At 33.3% G+C, this 25,299-nt stretch overlaps 1 protein-coding gene across 1 annotated transcript in view; it reads left to right on the top strand.

The window, feature by feature from the left end:
* Positions 1–2,298: 2,298 nt before the first annotated feature.
* LOC123006019 (POU domain protein 2-like) overlaps positions 2,299–25,299 on the top strand; it is a 47,993-nt gene continuing 24,992 nt past the window's right edge. Inside the window, exons 1-2 of the mRNA XM_044400155.1 lie at positions 2,299–2,916; positions 5,818–5,862. Of these exons, the coding sequence (XP_044256090.1) occupies positions 2,439–2,916; positions 5,818–5,862 (523 nt within the window). The 5' untranslated portion in view covers positions 2,299–2,438. The remainder of the gene's footprint in view (positions 2,917–5,817; positions 5,863–25,299) is intronic.

Below are 25,299 nucleotides of genomic sequence, written 5' to 3'. Positions count from 1 at the left end.
CGGACATATTATTTGTTATTAAGTGGACGTAAAAAGGCTATTTCAAATGCAGGTTTTATAACATCGTTAATTATTAATATAAGTAATTATGATAAAATAAGAAAAATAAATTAAGGCACCACAAGTCGTAGATAAAATTGTCTATGCCAACACGTGACTTATAGTGGTCATTACAAAAAGGGATAATTCTTCTGGCTATATTGTTGTTGATCCAGAAGTTTTATGAATAGGTCTGTTAGGGAGGGCTGTTTGGAACGACACGCGTACCTCTAACTTGAAATACTTCAACAGTAGTACTGATTTACGGCACGGTCGGTATTAGGGCGGTAATCACTTCATTGTCGGACAGTGTCAAGTTTTTGAATTTAAATAATAAAACAGTGACTGATTTTTGAGACAAAAACTTTGTTAATTAATTTGAGAAAATATGATATACCTACAGGATATGTCAGAACTAGCGTCTCAAAGAAAAATTTCAAGTAAGATAAGATACCAGGAACATGGAAAAATGTTTAAAAAATTCTATCTGTTTTTTATGTCTGTAATGATACTGATGATCTTGTATACAGGTTGCGCCAGAACTCGCGCCCCAGAGAAAAATGCCATATAAGGTCAGATACCAGGAACATGGAAAAAATGTTAAAAAAATTTTATCTATAAAAGTTTCGAAGTTATAAATGAGGGTTTAAAGTTTGCACTTTGACTCTATTTATTTCTGTTTGAAAAATAATTTTCCAAGTTTTTTTGCTATAGGCTATTAAAAGAGGAAACAAGGAAGCTGTATCCTAAATTGTTACTCTATTCAATGTTATTTGTGGCTTTTATTGGCAAATTTTTTTTCCCTTTACTAAATAATTGTAAAAAAACATATACAAGATCATGAGTATCATTAAAGAGATATAAAAAAATGTCAACTGTCAAAAAATAAATGTCAAATTTTTTTGACAGATAGAATTTTTTAAACATTTTTTTCATGTTCCTGGTATCTTACCTTACTTGAAAATTTTCTCTGGGGCGCAAGTTCTGCCGCAACCTGTATATATTTTTATATTTATTTATAGTAAAGGTACACAAATTTTACAAATAAAATCCACAAATAACATTAAATAAAGTTACAATTTAGGATACAACTTCCTTGTTTCCTCGTCTAATAGCCTGTAGCAAAAAAATTGGAAATATATTTTTCCCACAGAAATAAATACGGCCAAAGTACAAAATTTAAACTCTCATAACTTCAAAAAAATTTTAAGTAGAATTTTTTTAACATTTTTGTGTATCTTACCTTACATGTCGTTTTTCTCTGGGGTGCAAATTTTGGCGCACCTGTATGTGATGAAAAGGATTTTTTTCACGTGAGCTTTAAACCTGACTCACTCTGTATACACATTTGATGAAATATTAATTGGTATTATTTTAATAAGTTAATGTTTTATTTAAATTTAAAAAAATCTTAGATAATTAAATTTTACTTATGTAAATTAACAATAATAGATGAAGTTATAAATAACAAAAGCAATTCATGTTTCATTTTTATTGCTTTAGAATTTGGGTAATTACCATAATTTCGGTTTAAGCATTTACATTAATTTTTTTTGATAAATGCAAAAACTTTCATGTAAATACAGATTACAAATATTGTAATGTAATAAAAAGTAATAGTTCCATATATTATTATGATGATTATGAGAGGAAAAACACAAAATTAGATTTTATTTCTGAAATGTTAAGTAACTTTTTTTAAAAGAATAATAAGTCTATAAATTTGGATTAAGTAAAATGTAATAAAGCAATTATAAAATTGCTAATTTTGTCTGATTATTAAAATTAGTTTCTGGTATTAATTATTACAATAGAAGATCCGTGATTCATCTTCATTAGCGGGCCATTAAAATAGTCGATTTAATTGCATTTTATGAATGAATTATGTAAATGTTAAAATTTGGGGTTAAAAACATTGGTACAGTGTCCGAATTGGTAGAGTTTGAGATAGTTGTGTTATAAAATAATCTGGAATGGCATTTTATTGATTTAGTGCGCCATTAAAATCAGCAGCTCGAAGAAAAAGGAGGAACAGTAATCCTTTTGCTCCTATACATATATTCACATAAATACATACATAAGATGTAGAATAAATAAATAATCCATACAATTTATATACTATTGTATATCGGAATATGGCGCACGTTGATTGGCGGAGGCCGGGCCCCACCACCCGGAGGCCCGGATTCAGATCCCCCTCCATCCGATTCTCAGCATCCTACCGATGCAAATACGCGTTGTTATACGGCTATAGACGGTAGCGCCGTCAGCACGGGAAAGAACGCAATCTGTGGCCATTTCAGTGCTCCAACCCTTAATGCCATCATCACCCCCGTGTAGTGACAGTGACGACATATCAAAGTGCAGTGCACGATGCCTGAGTGAACTGGCCAACCCGAATGAAGATATCGAATCTGGCGGATTTTAAAAGTGACACGGTCCGGAGGTGGGTCGAGTCGAACCCGTCACCCACCCTCCAGAACAACAACCTCGACACTCCGAAATCCGCCAAGAACAACAACATCAACAACAACACAATCGAATTCTGGCACCGGCAGAAGGAAGACATGCCGATGTTGCTCCACCAGCCGCCCTCGCACGTCCTCCTCTCCGGCCACGAGACCGACCAGCCGCTCGACTTCACCATGTCCAAGTTCAAAACAAAGGCTGCGACGACGGTGGCCTCCCAGCTTAAGCAGTTCAACAATTTCGCCGCGCAACAGCACATGATGCTCAACGGGGTGTACTTCAACAGGAACAACAACAAAAGTTTCACGCGCGGGAGCAGTCCGTCGAGTAGCTCCGAAGAAGAGGGAGTCGGGCCGCCGACGGAGTCCCCCAGGTCCCTGCCGCCGAGCCCCGCGCCCCGCACCGACGGTGAGTACACCCTCGCGCATACCTGACATGTGTTGGCTCGTTTTTTGACACCTGCACGAGAATTCTATTCCTCGCAGGTAGAATGCGCTTGCAAAAGTGGGATCCTTCGGCACGTTTTGCGGCCATTGAAAACATGTCCTATTCAATATTTAAATCCGCACCAATCTCGAAGGGTCCGAGAAAAAACTAACTATTTCGCCGGTCGCGATAATTATAGTCATTGCTGCTGGTTGGCAATTGCTTTCGAGGAACATTTCGTCACATGTCTGAAACAATCGGAAATTCGGACCGAATTGGTAGGAAAACCGCAAATCGGAGGGATAGAAAGAATACACCTGCGGGGATCGTTAATAATTAGTAACGGACACAAAGGGAAAGAGCGGGAGGATTTTGGACGCCCCCCACACAAAAGAAAATTAACGCCGATCAAATATTCATCCGCGTTTGGCATAAGCTTGCTCTTTGTTTTCGACTGGCCTTTTTTCCCATGCTAATGATTTTGCGGCAGGTAACTTCTCCATCTACCATTCGGAATGTCAGCGGTGTTTTGGCTTAGGCCACCGACTTTACCAACAGCCGACACTGAAGATTAGTTGTGGTAAAGCCGGGACAACCAGATACAGCTGAGTCATATACCCAAAGAAATGAATTATAATAATGAAATAAATTGGATGTATTAATGGTTCATTATTAGTTTTCAGTGAGTGATGATAATGGTCATTATTATCGGGCCATTATCGTATCGGAGAATTATTTGCATGTCTTCGGACGGCCTCACACAAAACGACCATCGACGGCGTTTAGTCAATGATATGTAAACGTTCACGTAATTGATGTATTTAGCTGTAGGTATAGCTGATATTATAATGAATGTTGCCGTCAAATTAACGGCTAATGTACACGCTTTTGCATAAATTTACATGGGAAAAACGACCCACGATCGATGGGATAAACGCTCAAAATCCGCTTCCAATTCTGACAATATTTCACACGCACACACCTCACTTCTCCAAACCAATCCCAATTAAATTTGACTATTACTTCTCTTTACAAAACGGAAATATGTCCAAAACAGTTTATAGTTTTTTCCTGAAATTGATTTTTTCCAAACAATTGTTGCATCTGTCAATACACACATTATTCTTACGTACTTTTCAAAGATTTTCAGTTTATGGTATTATTGACTCATATACTGCAACAAACATGGCAGTTCCGTTACTCAATTTTTATGTTCTTAGTTGTTCATAGTAAGCAATAAAATCATTTACAACGCAAGTCGTGATTTTGGTATTTTGCAGCATTATTGCAGAATTTATTGTTTCAAAAATATTACCAGAAAATGCCAGTTTGAATGCAAAATAAAACCTAATGAATCAGACTCAAAATTGAAAATTAAATTCATAAATAATGTCTGGATTTACTAATTAATTTGAATTTTATATCACAATAAAAAAATGGCAAAAACAGCTTTTCAGTTTTATTTACACACCTCGTTTCTTGCATTGCAAAACGTGCAATAATTAATAATGTTATGTATACGTTCCAGTGGCATTTATCTAATTAAACTTTATTGGATTACCTTTTTCGGCAAATTTTTATTAAATATGATTAATTATCTTGCTACTTGACATTCGAAACAAAAGACCAACTTACTCCTTACAGCAAAATATGTCGAGTGTTACCGATACAATAATAAACTTTTTACAATTCGTCATTCATCATATGCTCATAAAATATTGTTCTACCTTTTGATAAATTAAATAAAAAAGCCGTTTTATTAAAATTCACCTAGCATACTACACCAAATGTGTTTCGCTTTCTTTTTAAGGCCGTAAGAATTTATATTTGAATGACAATAGCCGCATGCAAAAAAGTGACTGACCTTAAATGGCTTTTTAGTGCCCCGACAGCTGGACTCATCCTTACCTCCGTTTCTATGGAACCCTGAAAAGTTTTATTTGACACTGAGCATTTGTTAGGCGCCAAAGAAAAAAATTTCACTCCTGATGGAATCTTTCTTTAGTTAATAATTGTGGAACATTAAAATCGAAAATCCTTGAGGCAACAGCGTTGTAAACATAGCTGCATCTTTAAATTGTATTTTATGGCTGTTTATCCGATTGTAAAACATTTTTTGCCATAATTGCGAGGATATCTGCACAAATTAAGAGAACAATTTGCAAAACACAACGATAAATATGGAATAAAAATGAAAACATAATTTGAATTTCAAACTTTTATGTTTGATAAAATATTTATATTTTGTAAATTTCTGTTTGAAACGAGTTTTACCTTCGCCACTGGTAGTGTGTTATGGCTAGTACCTAAAAAAACTATAAATTATAGAATGTAATCTAACGTATAATTAAAACGAAATTTTTAAAATAATAATTTCGCTCGTTTATTTCTGAGGTGTAGTCGCGTGAGTTTGTTTTCATTTGTGGCCCATAAACCTTTCTCTTTTGCATATAAATCTGACTTCCAGTCGATAAAACAAGAATATGAAATGTCTTTTGTGCGATTTAATTGGTTAATAACAATGTTTCAGGTGTTATTTTCGTATATTTCTTTTGTAGTTGTTGTTGCATGATGCGAGGTTAAATATGATCAGAAAGAATCGCCCAGCACGCATAAATCAATGACGGTATGCAAAACATAAATATTTTAATTTGTGGGAAGGCGTAACGTGTGTGTTATAACACGTCTCAAAAGAAATATTGTTCAGGTTTGTAATGTGGCAGGCAGAAACCGAAGAAGATTCAAATATAATTCAACTGTTGTCTAATTAGATTATAATTGGTGATACGCTACAAGAAATTACTTTCAAATATTTCCATTCTTTTTTCAACACTTTTGGAGTAGTCGAGTATTTTACTATTGAAGTTTGTTTTTTTGTTGCAGAGATTGCAAATTCTCCGGTGACACCATCAGGGGAGAAGCAATATGGTGAGTAATAAAAGAGTTTAAAAAAGGCACCATAAAACTTTCTAAATTTCGGGTACCGTAAAAAAGTTGGCACAAATTCAAAAATTTGCAATCGTTTATGATGAGCAATAAATCTCAATTGGCTTTCCCTTATTTGTAAAGCTGTTTTTTACCCTTGTGACAAAATATTCAGCTTGTAAAAGTGTCATAACCTTGGGGGGTAGGTATTTTATTGAAAGGGATCGCGTGTTGAAGAAACCCCGATGTCTCAAGGGCCGCAACAGGTTTAAATGTTCTTTTCATAACACATATACATATCCGCGGGGAAAACCTCCCTCAAATCGGGTTAAGGGATCCTTGTAGCGACTAAAAGGCCACAAATCGGTTTTAATTTTGCTTTTGAATATTCATCGCTTCTCTATTTAAATTTAAAATGATTTATTAACAATTTGCATAATCAAAATTAAGTATTTAACTAGTTAATTTGGAAATTCCTCGCTGGAGTGATTCGTTTAAGAGGTTTGTTTCATTGTAGTCGAACTGAAGATGTTTCTGAGAAATTAATTTGGGGCTCGTAAAAAACTTCCTTGATTTCGCATGCGATACCCACCCCAAAACCATCTTTTCGCTTCTTTACCTGAGCCCTAACTAATGAGAAAAATCTTAAGACGCGTCTACCTGACCGGGAAAAAATGGCGCCAAATGTGCTTCTCTACTATTCCGATCAATTTGCAAGAACTTTATTAACTGTTAATTTGAACGTAACAACGTTTTCCTTCCGGTTAACACAACAATCATCATTATTCAAAGAGCAGGAATTTGCGTATTGTGAGAAGCTGAACAAAACGCGCGCTAATTACACTCTACATCTATAATAAAATCCATCTCTTATGATAAATTACCCGGTTGGAAGAAATTAAAGGAAAGCTTTGTTTATTTTCGTAATTTGTTTGAGACAATTTTTTGGCCGCTTTCTGGTATTTTTTATCACCCATCTCCGAGCATAATAACACTACCTCCGCACAGTCAGCTGCCTTGCTATATGACTTAATGCATTTTAAAATATGTCGGGTTTCGCAGGTAAAACTCGGTAAATTAACGGACAGCGTGTATCCTGTAAAAAGTCGCCTTCTTAAACACATTTCGCTACCACATTACGACGTAATTTGCTTATTAATACAATTATTATGAAAGGGCCCGCCGAATAATTGACGGGGACCTCTTAATACCACCGTCATTAGCATCAGGAAAAAATCCTAATGCTCTCTCACCGAACGCAATTTTAATACTAAAAGCCATTGTAAAAATACTTAAGAGGCAATTATACACCGACGGATATAAATATGCATGTAACGCCTTGATGTGTATCGCAATGCCAAAAATTTTAATTCGTGTTTGAAACACGGCTTTCGCTACAAACTTTGATGAGATATCAGTTGTGTCGCGGCCTTTGCCGAAATTTGTCTAAATGATTTAAAACACCTGAACTCGCGTTTTTACGGTTAGCGGGGACCCAAATCAGATAACAATTCCCCCGAAAAATACATCCAATTTAACTTACTAAACATATGCCCAGAATTCGTTTTTTAATATTTATAATATTTTAATGACAGCGACCCTCGTTAAAATTCAAGATCATTAAATTTTAAACGATTAATTAATAAGGGAATTAACGCACGATTTTATTGTTCGGCCGCTACGAAATCCATTATTCACGAATTGGGGCTTTTACACTTTTTAGAACTTTCAATGAGCTTTTAGAAAAACAACGAAAACCCAAATAAAAACATTTATTTGTATAGGAGGAAAGGTATAAAGCAAATAAATTTATTCATTAACAAGACAATGGTATTCTTGGTAGGCAATGCTTTTCTTCGTAATATCGCTTCGTTGATATCAGTGTTGCAATTCCCATGAAAAAAGGAAAAAGTGCTCCATTAGAAGTAGATTTAATGCTATTTTTTCCATATTTTAAGTACAATTTAAATACGGTACAAAACATTTTATACACAACTATTGTGACCCTTTTCTTGTTTTTGCCTATTTCGGTGACAAAAATTTCGAAACAGCGTCACCGTTCCGTAGATAAACGAATAAATTAATTTGTTCGCACGACATTACTGTGTTTGGTCGCCGTTAAAAATGATGTAAATTCTCCCGTTTTCCAAACAATCACAATTAGAATCAATTAAACGGTGCCGTCGATAAATGACCTGAATAAAACCTAAAGGTTAAAATAAAACCATGAATGAATGAATAATATTCAGCTTTGTTTGCTTAACGATCGTGGGAAATCTAGTGCTGAATAAAATCTTTTCTTGTAATTACCATTTGTAAATTATAGCAAAAACTGGCTGCTCGTAATTTCCATAAACAATTCTGTAAATTACGATCGTTTTTTCGTTATATCACTGGCGTTGCCGGTAATGTTACCGTGACGTCGCCGAATCGGGTGTCTGAAACGGAAACAATTACCGTCGTTCTCAGTTTAATTAATCCCAAATCACACAAGACCACAAAAAATTGATTTGCCTAGCACATAACGGCTTAACTGTCAAAAAACTCGAGTGGTAAATTAGTAGTCTGCGGTCACGGTTTAGAGGCCGCAGTCAAATTTGTTAAACCAGCGTAACATTATCTAGCTTTATACAAACATAAACAAAATTATTAAATTAAAATGTTATGGTGGTAGGTGTTACGGCATGATTGTCACATCTTGCGGCATTAAAATCAAATTAGTTTAATTTCCGACTAAAGTTTTCTTTTTGTTAGTTTTGTATCACAAGATACGCAAATTAACTTCATAAAGCAAATATCGTGCGATTTCCTATTGAAAAAAGGAGAAGAGCGCACGACTTTCACTGAACATAATCAACGGTGTACTCTTTTATTTATTTACTGAGGGATTATGTAACGCCGAAATCTCCTCTAACCCACTTTGCTACAAATCGAACGATTAGATCAGTTTGTAGACCAAATGACAGATTTCGAAAAGCACTGAGCCTTAACAAAAGCTTAAACATTTTTATTGCACCGAATTTATGAATTTTCATGAAGTAACGAATGGCACGTGGGTGGTCCATGAGCCTATTTTAGGTCACACTGCGTATAATAAATATATCTGAATAAAATTTCGTGGTTTTGTGTCTATTAATTACCTTTTTTGAATAGATTTTTTGCGTTTTACTACATTAGAATCTGATAGAAATAATTTAAATTATTTTGAATATTTGTTCTGTGAAATTTTATTTTGCAACAGCTTTTTATACCGCCAAATTCTCGGTATAACTGTATCGAATTTGTTTTCGACATAATTTTAGCAATTATGATTTTTTCTACTTGTTAACAAGCTTATTAGAAATTTGAACTGTTCCGCGACCTACACTTTGCAATTTTTTGTTGTAAACAAGTGAAAAATTAGGAATTAATGAATGTTTAGTTCGGAAGATTGTATTAATTTTCCAAATTTTTCACTCGGTTTCCCTGACTGACCATTTATTATTATCATTGTTTCTGGTTTTAATTAACATTGGCGATTCAACAGATAAGTAACTAAACAAACTACCAGCGCATATAGCTTTCATTTCTAATTATGCTTATTAGGCATTTTTAATTGTGTTTTGTGTAATATTGGTAACAAAAATATATAATCAGTTTATGCTGCGACGATGCAAAAGCGGAAAATTTCTTTCGTGTCCTCATTGCCGATTGATTAACACATTTTGAGAGTCGTGATGATTTTTTGGGGTACTTGCGCAACCACAAGTAAATTCTGTTTAACGCTTTCTTTGCTTTAAAACGCACAATTAGATGATTTAACTTCTTTATTTAGAGAAGTTTGAATAAGACAATGGAGATTTTTTTCAATGTTTGCTTAATGCGTTTAATTCGCTACGAGGTCTGTGATCGTAAATGAATAATAATGATGTGTTAATAATACAGGGAAAACGTCAAAGTCAATATAATTCACTTTAGTTGTATTATGTGTAATTAGTTTTGCAATTATGATAATTCTAGTACATTTTCTTGTTTCACATCAAAATCTACATAGTTGGGCTAAATAGTACAATTCTCTTCAATCATCTGTTATTAAATTAATAATTTCAAATTTTAATTAAGAACAATGAGAATAGGTTTTGTGCATAAAGTCCATACTTTATTAGAATAGAAAGTTTTAATTCATTACTTTAATAAACATGACAGGTGGGTTTGATAAAGTCCTTATGTAAATTGCAAATTTTATTATTAATGGAAGTTGTGTTAAATAATGAGATAATTACTAATCAAGTATTGTATTTATCAGAATTGCGGAAATAGGGCAATCATTCATTCTGTCTGTTTTTCTGTGAACTTTGCAACAAAGCCTGTAAAAACTCACTATCAAGATGCAGCGACCTACCCACCTACCCCTATTTGTCAGTATGGATCAATTAAAAAGGCAACAAATTAATTTCTTACGGCAAGAACAGATTAAACTCGTAACTAATTCAAGTCATAAGTTTCTAACCGAACGAGAATCTATCTAATAGGCACGTAGTTAATATACAATAATATTTTTTTAATCGTTGCAACGAGATATAATTACGATTCTTGAAGTTACCCGACCCTAAAAGTGAATATCTTTTAATTGCGGCGTGCTATTAAACGACCTTTAACGATTTAGATCATCAACAAATCATCGTCTGATGGTTATAATTTTTACCGGTCTTGTTAACAGCGAAATTTTTGTACGTGAATAATAATAGCACTCGGTGTATTTTTGACGGTTTTTTAATACATAAAAGATAATTTGATGTCGCAAAACTCACTCACGGATAGTTACCTTGGATAATATTCACCCGTGTGTTCCTTCTCGTCCGGTACTACTAGAGTTTGTTAATTTTAATTCCCATCAGCTTCACAAAGGCTAGAATAATCCGCAAATTCTTAAAGAAATCAACTCAAGAATTTTCAGATATTGTTTGGATATGGGCGAAGTTTTACAAAACTAGTTAAGCTTTGTTACCTTCTAGCTTCCCCATTCATCAATCTCGTGTCTTATAACTGAAAAACTTGTCGAAAGAGTTAGTGAAGTGCATTCGGGATTATGCACTTGTTGCCTTTTATCTATTCACGTCAAGTCGACCAATAAACTTATGAATTACAGCTTTTTAAAAAGGTATTCTCTGTGTGCAAGGTTCCACACATGTCGTTTATTTTTTGTAATTAGGTAATTAATCGCAATACTAAGTAATACACATTTTTTGTTATACATTCAGACTATCTAGAGACTGAAAAGACAATTTTATATTACACAGAGCCAGTGACACTGAATTTTTAGTAAATATGACTATAATCTTTACTTTTGTTTTAGTTTTTCGTTTTATTAAACCTTCATAGACTAGAATTAATTTCAACTGTTCAAGACCATAGTTCTTTTTATTCAAATGATATTTTTTTTTCATATCACTGTTAAGTAAAAAATTTCATGTTATTTAGGTAGAAATACGAGTTGCTTCAATTTTTTATTTTCAGAATTTATAAATTTGTGCAAACCTCATATTGATACTGAAACACAGTTTTCATTTTTGTTGCTTTTCTGGAAATGTTGAAAAATGGGTACTCGTTTACAAGATTTTTTTAATAGTAGGACACGATAAAATAAATATAGGGTGTTACGATTTAAAAAAGTTATTATTGGAAAATTTGATCACTTTTATTTGACATCTAGTATGCCACTTTTCTATTTCAATTGCAGCAAGAAACTGGACATATTGGACTGGATATTTTATATTTGATGTTTTTGCTGTTGGAATCACTTATACTAACATAAGATTATACAAAAACTGTGTTTCTCTGCAAATTCTTGTTAATATTAATACTTTCACGATATTATTTTACGGCAATTCTAGAAGAATTACCTAGGTAAGTCGGAAGCAGATTTTTTCAAAAAAATTTGTACAATGAGTGATTCAAAAGTGTCAAACCAACTCTAGAATGGTAATAAAAGACTTTCACTGGCATAAAAGTGATTGCAGATTATATTTCAAGCTTTAGTTTCTGAGAAAAAACAGAACTGACAATTTTCAAATTATCATTTGGCACCTTAACTTGTTTCCGAAGTTGCCAGATTTAATTAATCTCACCTTTGAAGAACTATATCTCGTGAAAAAAGGCTCAAACAATTTCTTGTCATGGTCATTTAATGTCTTTTTATCACCACCGAAGAGATGGTCTTTGGTTTTTGAATCACTCTGTATATATTGTCATTAAAAAAATGTTTGATACGGTCTTGGAATAATGAAAATAATTTTAGTCGATATTGCCCGGCAACTCTAAAAGGAAACAAAAGTTTATAGTCACATTTTCGATAATAGAGTCAGCATCCTCCAGGGAATCATCCTCAATATTGTATATTTTTTATTTTTTTTTATATTTGTCTATTGTTAGCTGATTTCATACATTTTTCTACATACCTGTGAATTGTGCTTTCCGTGTTTTTTATTTTTTTGTTGTTTTTATGGAAATAATGGTCATTAAAAAAGCAATAATTGCGGAAAAAGATTTTTTAAGTCGGTCGTTATAAAAGGATTAAAAAGTCAATAATGTAGTACTACTTATTGGAAACAGTAAACATCTAATGATTTGAAAATAATAGCAAGTAAAAATAGCTGAACATATCGTTGTACGTAACACAATTTATTTTCAATAATGAAAAGTTTATAAATTTTTGTTGTAAATGTTGTGGTATCAATGTCACAACGTTTGTGTGAAAATCCGCGTTTTAATTAGGTCGCTTTTTGTCGTTTCTTGAAAATACAAACTTGTTTTTAATAAGTCGAAGTAATTACACACTTGGTATTCATCGGACGATTGCTGGAAAAAGTGGAGCAAAAATAGTATTTGTATGTGACTGGAGACATTACCGTTTAAAATATTCATTAGATTTCCCTTCTCAGTTAATTAAGAGGCGTCCTTTTCGTAAAACAGGAAAGATGTAAGTCTAGACTATGACCGGAAAGTCCGAAATCTGCATCACTCTCATCATGCACATCCGGATCGTAATGAGTATGCACGACTTCACATCGCTTCTGAATACGATGTGTCCGTTTTAATTGCGGTGTGGAATAGCTAATAATGAAATTAACGAATCACAGGTGCACTTCCGGTGGGGTTGTCATGCAATAGAGTGCATCACAGAGACGTACTTTTACCGAATTACTTGGAATTGTCTGAAATTATACCGTGCATGCCGTTTTATTTAAAACGCTTTCGAGTTTCAACAGTAATCGATTTAATGACATTAATTTGTGAAAAATTACGCTATAATTTTTCAGGACTTTCAGGCTCACATGGCATTTTTCTGAAAGCACGAATGTGCCGATCGGTTATGCAGACTTCACGGGAGATACCGATCAATGCGTGCCGAGTGAGATTTTGATATTATGCAAAGCATTGGGAGAAATTAAATATGGATACGCAAATGACCGTCAACGCAACTGATGCATAGCCGCCGTCATAATGCATGAAGGAACGAAACAATAAATTTTTTCTACGACTCGAATGCAAAATTATACGAAAATTTCGGTCATGTCGTGCAACGTTCATAATTAACCAATTACAGGTGGAGACCGATGATAGTTTTACACGAAACTCGACGTTGCACAAGCCGATCTTCCTCATTATAAACAACAAATTTGTCTTCTAGGAATTCATTATTCTCGGTTTCATGACTAAACCCCCATAAAACATTAAATTATATGCTTAGGACCTACTTACCGCCAGGTTACTAAAACTATACACACAAAAAATTCTTATGGGATTCTAACGACGGCCATGCTAATTGATATTAGAGCCTCCGTTTCGTTGATGACATTTTTTCCAGACAACATAGATTATTGAGTTGGTCACTTTTACCTCCCGGATCATTTTATTGCATAATTCATTCAATTTTATTGTGTAGTTGCTGGCTTTCTGAGAATAAAATCCTAACAAAACGAGTTTCTTTCGAGATGCTCTAGCTTTGGGACGAGAGCTTCCGTTCCGGGTGTTTAACCCATATGTACGTGTGTGAAGGGGGCACGAATTTTTAATTACAAAGTGGTATTTTTTTATTCAGTCCATTTCAGAAAACTGGATTTGTTTCAAAACTTTGGTTATCGGACGCTTCATACAGAGTGCGTAAGAACTCGTGCCCTAGAGAATAATGTCATGTAAGGTAAGATACCAGGAACATGTTAAAAAAATTCTATCTATAAAAATTTTGAAGTTATGAGAGTTTAAATTTTGCACTTTGACTCTATTTATCTATTTCTATTGGAAAAATAATTTTTCAATGTTTTTGCTACAGGCTATTAGAAGAGGAAAAAAGAAGGAAGCTCTATTATAAAATCTTAACTCTGTTTGATGTTATTTGTGCCATTTGTGGCTTTTATTGGCCAAATTTTTGTACCTTTGCTAAATAATTATATAAAAAAAAACTTATATTTTACAAGATTATCAGTATCATTAAATAGACATAAAAAATGTCACATGTCAGAAATAAATGTGAAAACTTATTAACATTTTTTTATGTTTCTGGTGTCTCATCTTACTTACAATTTTTCTCTGGAGCGCGAGTTCTGACACCCTGTATAAAAAAATGCGTTGTTTTCAGTATGTAAGCAAGCTGTAATTTCAAGTTTCGATTTTATTATCACTTATTTTTATCTAGTCGATTTTTTTTATTAAAATGTAATTAAAAAATGGTCAACAATTTAATAATTGAAGTATTGGTAATCACGTATAATTATTTTGGGTTTAATATTAAAAAGCCGTCATAGCTTCCAGGAACAGGTGGAGTAAGATTCGATTTTGTTCTTTTGGGTGTATTAAAAATTTGCCTTATTGGAGAAAAGCCTCACGATTTAGCAAAAGGCCTAATTACGAAACGGACTATTGGTCGGTATAGTAGCTGGACAATGAATACGAACACCACCCACTTTGGACATCTGCAAAATGTAGCTTGTATTTTTCGTAATGACACGTTTGTTGAAGAATTGGAAGCATACGAAACCAATGGTACTTATGATAAGTGCTTTGTAGCATGGCGGATCGGTTTCTGGAAACGATTAATTCGTTTTTTAAGTGTGTAATGGCGATAAGATCGCGATGGTACAACCGAGGTGGGTTTTTGTGCGCGGCTATGCTAATTGTTGTGTGTTAGAGTACAACGATTCGGATTCGAATACTACTCGCAAGCATGCAATATGATTAATCAATTGGTTCTTTTTCGATCTCTTTGTGAATACCGACTCTGTATTAATAACAAATTGGTTCTTAAGTCAGTCCGACTTAGAGGTTTCTCGGCGTGCCTTATGATCGCGCGTTTACGGCTTAGATTTGAGCGCTCCCATCGACTAAATTAATTAATTAATTTGACTAGCCGATGAGTTCCCAATTTCCCATTGCTTTTTCTCTTATTAGCAATCTCGAATATGACGTTTATTGATTATAAACTCCGCCGTCAAATAATTAATCGAATATTTTCCGAGGAATCCATTAGGGCAAAACGCCGTGATTTATAACATCGATTCAACATTTTACATAAACCGATATTACAAAAATATGTAATTTGCAGTATATCAAGAAATGATGCCGTATAACGTGTAGAGCGATCCATACGAAAAGATCAAGCATATAAATTTTAAATCTGCATTCTCGCATTCTTTTCGCCAAGTATCGTGTCTGCGGGCTATAAAATGAGAGCAATATTTATCAAAGTCCACTATTTAATCATGCTTTAGTAATTTAGTTACTTTAACTTACGGTTCAAATGAAATATCGAAGTGCTAGACGACTTGTTAGATGCGCGCAATCTCACAATTTATTAAACACCGAAAAAATCAAACGTCAACACCTCACACAACAAATTAACTTGTTGGATCAACACATTTTCGTACTTACGAAATTCCTTGTGCATTTTTATGCAAATCGACGGCTTCACCCGAGATGATGTCATTAGCCAGGTTAAGAGAAAGGAAGAATGTAGATGAAGACCACTAAATTCGATTTTATGTAGCGTGATTGCAAAGAGGAAACGTTTTTAACGGCATTATTTTAATAAAAAATTGCTCGCATTTTCGACGAAAGTTTTCATTTCTTTCGTCAAATACCAAACACAAGAAGGATGTTGATTCGATTTTAGAAATGTAAAAGCTTCCGGTTATGATGCTTCTGGTTGATAATTTATTTTATTCTAACGTTGTTAAGAAGAATTTTTGTGTATACAGAGTGTAACGAAAACACAAAGAGTAACTTGAAATTCGCTCAGGTCAAAATAAAGCGATTCAACTCAACTTATCTCTATACAAAGTTTCATGTTTAAAAGTTAGAGGACACCAATGAATTTTTTTTTTTGTTTAAATTAATATTACCTAATTAAGTACATTATTGTTAACTAACACTAAAACTAAACCTTTTTTAATACAATTTTGAAAACAATGATAATAAATGGCCAACGTCTAATAGGCCGAAACAAAAAAAAAATGTATAAAATACAAAAATTGTTTAACAATTGTTTCAAATAAAAAAGAATTAGGTATGTCACTGGGATTATGTGTAACAAAAAAAAAAAACAAAAAATGTGAAAAGTTGTTAAAAGGTAAGTACCTACTTTACAATAATAACAAAATAAAAAAATAGCACCAAAAGATGTAGCTCTGACATCCAATTGCCTGTAACAAATTTTATTAAAAACCGACTACTCTATTATAAAATTATTACTTAAAGTATTTTAAACTTTGGCGCCCTCTAACTTTTAAACGGTGTAATTAGGTATAGAGAAAAGTTGTGTTAAATCACTTTATTATTTTTTTGTCCTCATCACTTCGTTACACTCTTTGTATATAAAATAGTAGAAATTTTTTGAAATACTTATTTTTTTTATTTCACTTACAAACAACATTAGAGAATTATTTATGCTTACGTTTATTTTATACTGTTGTGTAAATTGTGCCTTTCGGCTCTATTTTGAATCCGGTAACTGAGCTATTACGGTATCATTATCAGAATCAAATCTTACCTACTGACAATTTTTTTTAAACAGTTCTACTGTTTTACGTTTGTACTTACTTTTACGTTTGTACTTACTTTTAGGCCGATGTTATAATAGTAAACTTTTTAAAACAATTGTCATCAAGGAAACAAACGTACTCAAAAGCAAAGCCAAAATATGTTAAGTTTTTATTACTTAATCAAACTTATTTCCCTAAAACTTAACAGAACGAGGAATTATGTAACTAGTGTGTTATTTTAAATCAAGTTTTGTCTTTAAAAACTAAACATACTCGTAGTTGATTTCTTTAAATATTTACGTTTTCAGGGTTTTTTTTTATATACTTTTCTGTAGTTTTTTAAGTTTGAACTTGGTTTTGGTGTGAGTTTCATTATGCAGTCAAATATGGTTCACGTGGTTGACACAGAAAAATTCTATTGTATTTAGTTTATTGACGTCATAATTTACCGTTTGGTGCATTTCTCAGGTCGTAAAGTGGGATTCACACAATATTTTTCTCTCGCTGCATGGATATTCTAATTAGGATTAGAATTCGAAAGTGGTTCGCGTTTTCTTCAGAATATTTGAATTCGATTAATCAAAAATGAAAGTTTTTGTTCTGCATATGAAATAATCCCCGAGCTTGTGAAATTCATATTTATCCTTAAGCAGCATAATCATAATTAATGAAATAATTTAAATAGAAATAGCATTCTGATGATGAATAATTGAGTTGGTAATAAGCACAAACCGTTATGGTGTTTTGCCCATGCAAATCATCCTTTTATATCACAATATGCATAACTAATTCGACTTATTATTGCCACGAATAAATCGCAACGGTGATTTTTCAAGTCTCGAAGCTTTTCAGGAGCGGCGGCATCCGTCTTTGCTGAAAACTGAACCGCGATCGTGATAAAACACATGTATTTATAATCGTAAACTAATATTTATATCTGAAGATGATTTTATTACGGGCCGGCACAGTGTTCTCCGTAGGGGGTGCTCTAATCATTAGTTCAGTGAGCTGACTTGTATATCAGCAGGTACAAGCCACTATCTTGTACTTTTAATTGATGGCAAGCCTCTTTGAAGTGCCTAAACACCGAACGCTGAAATTCGAAAAATTACCCATGGGTTAATTAAGACGAGTCGGCTACAATCGCACACGAAATCCCGACGATATGAATATTCAAACCATTCCTTGAATCGAACAACATATAATTACGTGCATCTTCATAAAAAAAATCAAAACTTTGTTGTGTTTGCGCGCTTGCAGTTTTATTAGCATTTCGCACACGAAGACTCAATTCAGATTTTACACTTTTAACGGCCGTGTTGTTTTTTAAACACACCGTAAAAATAAAGATAACCATCGTATACGGAGCTTTTAATTAATGGAGTGTGCACTAGGAAAAATGCAGCATCCAGATTTACACTTAATTGTGCGAACAGAATGTCAGGTTAAATGCACTTCAAAGTTAATTAAGGCGGTTCTAGCAGGTCCTTTTACCGTATTTGGATGTTTGAAGTATTTTTATTGCAGAAATATATGATGGCATTTGAAAACATCCTGCGCAATATGTAACTGAACATAACTTTACAGTCATGAAATCGCACTGAAAAACTGGCATTTAATTAGACTGAATAAAGCTGTCTCTTCTACACAATCGACATGTAATTTATTGTGCAGGAATTTTTTATTGCCTGCTGATTTATGCTAGATAATAAATATAATTTTTAATTTCATTCGATGGGAAAACGAATGTAAAAGTACTTTACTGCTCTTGTTTAAAATGCATTTTCAGGAAAACGTTGGTTCACAGACTTTGAGTGAAATGTAACACTTGAAGTTTTGTAGCTTGTTATGTGATGTGATATTAAATTATCTTAGAAAATTGATTAATATTGTTAATTTAATACAATAGTCGATTGGTCTTTGGAAAATATTTGGAAAATACTTATTTTAGATTTCTATGTTATTATACTAGGTGAACAGAAAGTAAGGAACCAAATGTTTTTATCATAAACTATGTATTTTTAATGAATGATAAAGTTCTATAAAAATGTAACGTAAAATTTTTCGATTTTTTTTTGTTTGAGTTTTGCAAAATTTTTATTTTTTTTTATATAACAACTCATTTTTTACAAAGGCTGTGGTCAAAGGATTAAACTATTTACATTTTATTTCATTTTTATCGCAATAAATTTTTATATAAGTTACCATTGTGAAAAAAAAATCGCATAATTCAAAAACGAAATAAAATTTAATTCTCAAAACAACTCTTTTTTTGGCAATTTTTTCAACTATGTTAGTTTTCACATTGTTTTTTATAATTTTTTTGTGATTCACGTTCATAGAGAACTTAGTTTTAACCTGACATAGGACGTATGCATACATTCATAGTTTAATTTTTGTTTGTAATAAAATTTTGAAATTGGACACAAATGAATAAGGAAATTATTTCTTGAAGAATCTGATACTAATGTGACTTTTTATTGTTTTCTTGTTAGTAATTAGATCAGTTTATTAAAAATCTTCTTTGATTGACTGTTTCACATACCAGCTAATCACCAATGTGAAATAAAATCCGCTCCGATAATCTAACAAAGGAAAAACTGCTTTGCTATTGGATAACAAACTCGTATCAGAGAACTGAATATTAGGATTTTGTAAATTTGATTTTTATGCTTTTGGGCAAGGATGCTCATTTCTGTTTGCATTTTATTGCACATAAAGAAGGCGAATAAGCATTTCTTTCATGTGGTGTTATTAAATATTTTTGATTTGGTCGTGGAAGAGGAAAAATTGTGTTTTGGGGTAATTACCGATATTGCCCCATCTTGTGGAAATAGCTTTCGTTTATTAGTGGAAATAAAATTAAAATAGATTCAGCGATTCCGGTTTGTAAAGGGATCGAACGAAGGCAATTCTCGTCGTTGCGTTGGCAATTCAAGCTCCTGTATGTGGCATCACAAAGAATTTTGAAATTTCAATTTGAAAATGAAATGGAATTCAGTGGATTGCGGACCAATACTAGGAAGAGCATTATCGAGTCTCTAACCAGCCAATCATTTGAAAACCTTATACAAGAGGAAAGATACGATCTCCCCATAGTAAAAAAGCTCGCAGGACTCGAATCAATGATTACATTTATATGGGAAATGAATATCCATTCCACGATAATAGAAACCCCGTCACCTATTTGACCCAGAGCATTTGTCATGGAATTGGGATTATGTTACGTTTTTTACCGCATGAAACAAAAATAAGATCGTGTGATAGGAAATTTCGGCCACAATTTGCTTGGAGAGACAGAGCGGCCAGATTGGCCGTATTGAAATGGAATTTATCGTGGTGCAAATATATATCTAGGGGTAAAATTCAATTACCAACTTCTATGAGTTGGGGGTCGAGCAGTTAAATCGTAGGCGTGTTTCTCGCTCTATCCGAAGCACTTGTACGGAGCAAGCTTGCCAACAAGACAATTCAATTACTAGTTCTATTTCTGCGGGTAGTTAGCGGGCTTGGGCCACCCTCCACCCTTCCTCGACTTATAATGGACGTTCGCTTAAATCAAGGTACTATCGACGTCGGTTTTCGTTCGACCTAAGAAGGTTAATGCGGTCGGCAACCATTAACGCTCTGGTTTATATCCTCACTCGGTTCGGGACTTTTCACTGCACTTGCTGCATCCAACACACAACCAATAACATAATACCCATAACCCCAATTTCGTTAATTACTTAAGGTGGGCTTTGTGGCTCTTCTAAAGGGTCGCTCTATAAATTTCATAATTCGGTACCTTTTTCTCAATTCTATTAACATGTCAATCATCTTTATCTCGGAACGTACCTGTTTTAGCATCGACCGGACGTGTTTTATAAGAATTTCGGGGGTATTAAAATTTTTAACATAGGACTAGACGTTTTCTCCGATAAAATGCCACTTAGTTAATGGCCACTTTCCTCAAATTATCTCATAGTCATTTTTCATATTTTGACAGTCGTGTATAATTAGTGCAATGCTAAAGAAAGATTCCTAATCTAAATTGGAATTTTCAAGTTAACACGCATGGTTTATAATAACCATTTTGGTTTACCCAAAAATTAATTTTACTACGAAACAAACACAAAAAGTGTAAAGCTCGTTATGACAAGATTTACGTCGCGAATTATGCAAATGAGCTATCAGTAGGTGTTCAAGTCTTGGTATTTAGCCGCTTCTGGAGGTCCGGCTGTTGAATATTTTTATATGGACTGTTTACTCAAAGCTTTTCACGGTTTTCGTTACGGTAGATTTTCGATAAAATCTCTATCTCCATTAAAGTGATGGACACACATCTTAATTAACCATCAATTAAACGAGGTAATACTTGCTTAAAATATCTAATCTCGATTAGAAATTATTCATCACAGCCAAATTTCTACAAAAGAAAATTTGCTAGTCGGTGCACAATAACAAAACCTAAGAAGAAAGAAACGGAAATACGGAAATTACTCTTCTACTAAATATGTATCAAAGAATATAATTTTTCATTTTATTAAATTGTTGATTCTCAATTTCTCTATTTAAATAACCAGCCAAATCTGTTTTTTTTTTGTGTAAGACTTTAACTACATTTTTTTTATAAGTGATTAAAAGCGAAATTTTATTGTTAATTGGCAGATAGTAAAAATGCCAGTTTTATTAATCATGTCCCCATGTGAAAATTCCACTCTAAGCAATAAAAGTGGTGTTTTAGTGTTTGTCAAATGTGTTTATTTGACGGGAACTAAAGTGGCACTTGACGATAATGAAAATAATCCGTCAAAAAAGTTTCGATCAATCGGCGGAAAATGACTCTTTTGTTCAAAATAACAAAAAGGATGTTGAGATTTATGCCACTAAAGTTGTTTTTATTTTTAATTATATCACTCTTTGTCAGCTTAGCAAGATTTTTTTATGATATGTTAACTATAACTAAAAACCGTTTGAACAGCCGCGAAAGCCGTTGACTTTTTCTTAACCTGCGAATTGAAAAATGCCGGTAACTCAATAGAATGGGGTGTTGAAGAAACCCACATGAGCTTTGCTAATTTGAGCTTCTCTAACGTAAAAAAATCAACGGTTTTTTGGTGTCAAAAGTTCGTTACATTTCAAGATCTAATAAAGTGGGTAACGACTTTTTGCCCCAACCTCAGTAAACGCGAAATTTTAACGACTTTTCTAGTAGCTTCCATAAAGAAAGAGTTCGTTAAAAAATCACCTTTTTTTGTAACGGTCTCCAATATTTGGTTTCCCCTAAAAGCACGGTTTTAAACAAACGAGCGAATATGAGAAATTTTAAAGGTTTAATGTGAAACTCAACCTTTTAGGAACCCTTGAGAAATTCCGTTGCAGATTTGTAAAAAACGTCGTTTTTTATAAAGAAGGATTTGGGTCAAATCATCAGATTTCCCCCAATATATACGTTTTTTAGGGTAAAGTGCTCCTTTATTCAAGTCTATTGCGATTTTACCTACTTGTCAATTTTATTCATCTAAAAAATGGGGTGAGAGCCGCTTTTTTGTAGGGTTTGTATGAATTTTAAATTGTCTTTTATTTGGGTAAAGGACGTGGGAATATTCTAAAAAAGACACGGAGTAACTCACCCGATTTCGTAACGATATTTTTGCATTTGAAATGAATTATTAGCTTATTTGCAAGAACGTAATCCAACTAGACTGATGAATGTTAAAAATCTCGTTTTCTTCAATAAATTAAAGCAAATCAATGCTACTGTTAGACATTTACTGCCATAGCTGGTAATTTAAATCAATCCTATCTTGAATTCATGAATAACTCAGAATCCATAACTTTTCGTTTTTTTGAGTGCGTGAATAGAAAGTCCGTCCATTTTAAAATCGAACCGTTTATCCATGAAAATTATGCAAAACGGCGTGGTATTGGTTTACGACGATCCAATAGTACCACTCGAACAAAAGCTGCAACCTCCGATATTTGAACACGCGATTTAAAAAAGGGTTCGCCTCATACAAAAGCAAACATAAAAATCTGCTACTTTACAACACGAGCTGTGCACGCTTAAAACATTTATCATAGAGGAACGTTGCGGAGGCCCTTTGTACCCTTCCAAGGAACAGGTCCCTTTTCAAAGCACCCAACGTATTTAATTTGGTGAATTTAAGAAATTTTTTTATCAAGTTCTAACCCCAATGTTACGGATTGAATTCTCTAAGACGACAGGGCATCATCATGACAATATATAAAAAATATTATTTCAGGTTTCTTAAAGAAAGGCCTGAAGGAAATAAAAAATCTGATCCGTCACAAATCTGTACCCAGTGTATGTGTTTATTCAGCACAGCTGATGTGCAAAAGCGGAGAGTGGAGGCAGTTAGAGGGTTATATTCGCCATTAAGGGTTGCAACCCCAGGTATATACAACACAGGCGTGTGTGCACAATAGAACCACATGCTTTCAAATTGTAAAAAATGGTAAATAACACTTTTGTAACGGCATGTGTCCAATCGCACTGTGGCTCGAAAGTTATATTGTTTTTTTACCCGTCGCTTCCTTCTTTATTAACAATATGTTAATCAACGCTGCCGAGAGCAATTAACACAGCAGGTACCTTAATTAACAAATTATCGAATTAGAATAACAAAAAGACGGCCCTAAATTATATTTTCGCTATGATAATAAAGCTTGGAGCTTTTATGAGCCGGAAGCTTAACAAAAAAAATTGACAAATAAGAAAAGTAAACGAGATGATCGAATGTCGTAGAAAAAACCAGGAAGGCACCAGTTAAGCACGCGTTGCCATTGGGTACCCTTTCACAAGGGTTGAAATCTTATATCGGGTGTGAAATGAAAGGGATGCTCATAAAAATGTACATGTAAAACGCGTTAGGTCGCGCACGCGTCCGACTTTTACATAATATCGATAGAGATATGGGCGGGATACGCTTGCGCTATGTAAACTACCCCTTTACATCTGCATACGTTTAAAAAACAGGAATGGCGGAACGATCCCTTGCGCTTTCATTTGACTCACAATTACAGACATTATAACGTCGTTTTAAAACGGTTAACTCGCATCAACGAGCCGATTTGAAATTATTAAAGACGTAATTTAGCTATTAGCTGCACGCGGAAATAAACGGCAAAAGGGGTGGAACGCGCGACATGTTGCTTTCGAGTATTGATGCTTAGAAAAATTTTATGCGCTCGTAAAATAATTACTTAGGAACTAGCAGTTGGTTTATTTTTGGTGATGAAAGAAATAAAGAAAGGATAAACATTTCATCACTTGGATATTTGCAGTTCTTTATTTCTCATTGCCATCTTCATTCTAATCCATTTTCATTATTTACGGAAATATCAGATGTCCTCAACTTTTTCGCTTAATACGCATAGATCATCCGGAATCTCACATTTTGGGGCAAAACCCCTCAACTGTTTTGAACAGGGATGAAACGTCCAGCATATTGCTGTGTTTACTATTACCTAATCAAATTAATAATTCTAATTATGATATTTAGTAGAGTAGGTACAATAAATCCAAATTTATATTTTATTAAATAATTGTTTCAAGGGTGTTAACCACTTTCTCAGCTACTTTACAAAAGAAAGAGCGGAAAAATTAGTTTTGAGGGAGAGGAAAAACGTAGTTACGTATATAAGGACTTTTTATTTATCTGAAACTTTCACAGCTTTATTTAGTTTTCAAAATTGTGTATTTTTGGAACAAAATAACATTAATACATACTCATACATTATTATAGTGTATTATTAAAACACAAATATCTTAAAATTTCATTTCGAAATAAGCTTACGCGGTATTAAAAATTGCATCATACAGTTAGCAAATCAAAAACAATTTTCAAAAGTACTTTTTTGCTTTCAAAAATAGCTGTTTTAGGAACTCATTTAAGTCTCTAAAATGAGTTTTTTTCAGACTGAACACGTAAAGTAGTTATTTTAGGTGCGTACTGTTTATTACTTTTAACCACTATTTTTAAGAAATTAATCATACGTATTCAGAGATTTGAATGTGTTTTTGGTACTTTAACAAAAAATGTTGTTTGTAACACGTACTTAAAAAGTTTTGCGGACTCATATAATTCAAAAACAGCAACGATCCGTCCGGAGAAACTCTATTTTAGGTTCTTCTAACAAACATAACTGTTTCGCAAATCTTTATAACTGAGCACACAATTTTTTTTATTTTATTAGGACTTTTTAAGCAAGGAGTTTTCAAATAAAAATTTGCATTTATGTTAAACAGAATACCTACTGAAATTACAGTGGATTATAAAGTTATATTTTTGGTTTTTGATTTTATAGATTAGTTTTATGAGCAATATTGTAACTATAAATAGTATGAGTTATTGCAAAAATGAGAAGTTTTATTAGGTAGACTGAGGATTTGGTTTTCAAAAATCTTATAATTACCGGC

This window comes from Tribolium madens, unplaced genomic scaffold (genome assembly GCF_015345945.1).
Source record: "Tribolium madens isolate multiple individuals breed KSU strain unplaced genomic scaffold, Tmad_KSU_1.1 Scaffold_20;HRSCAF=117;Tcas5.2_LG4, whole genome shotgun sequence".
In the NCBI taxonomy this organism is placed as follows: Eukaryota; Metazoa; Arthropoda; class Insecta; order Coleoptera; family Tenebrionidae; genus Tribolium; species Tribolium madens.
This window is presented reverse-complemented; position numbering and strand designations above follow the sequence as displayed.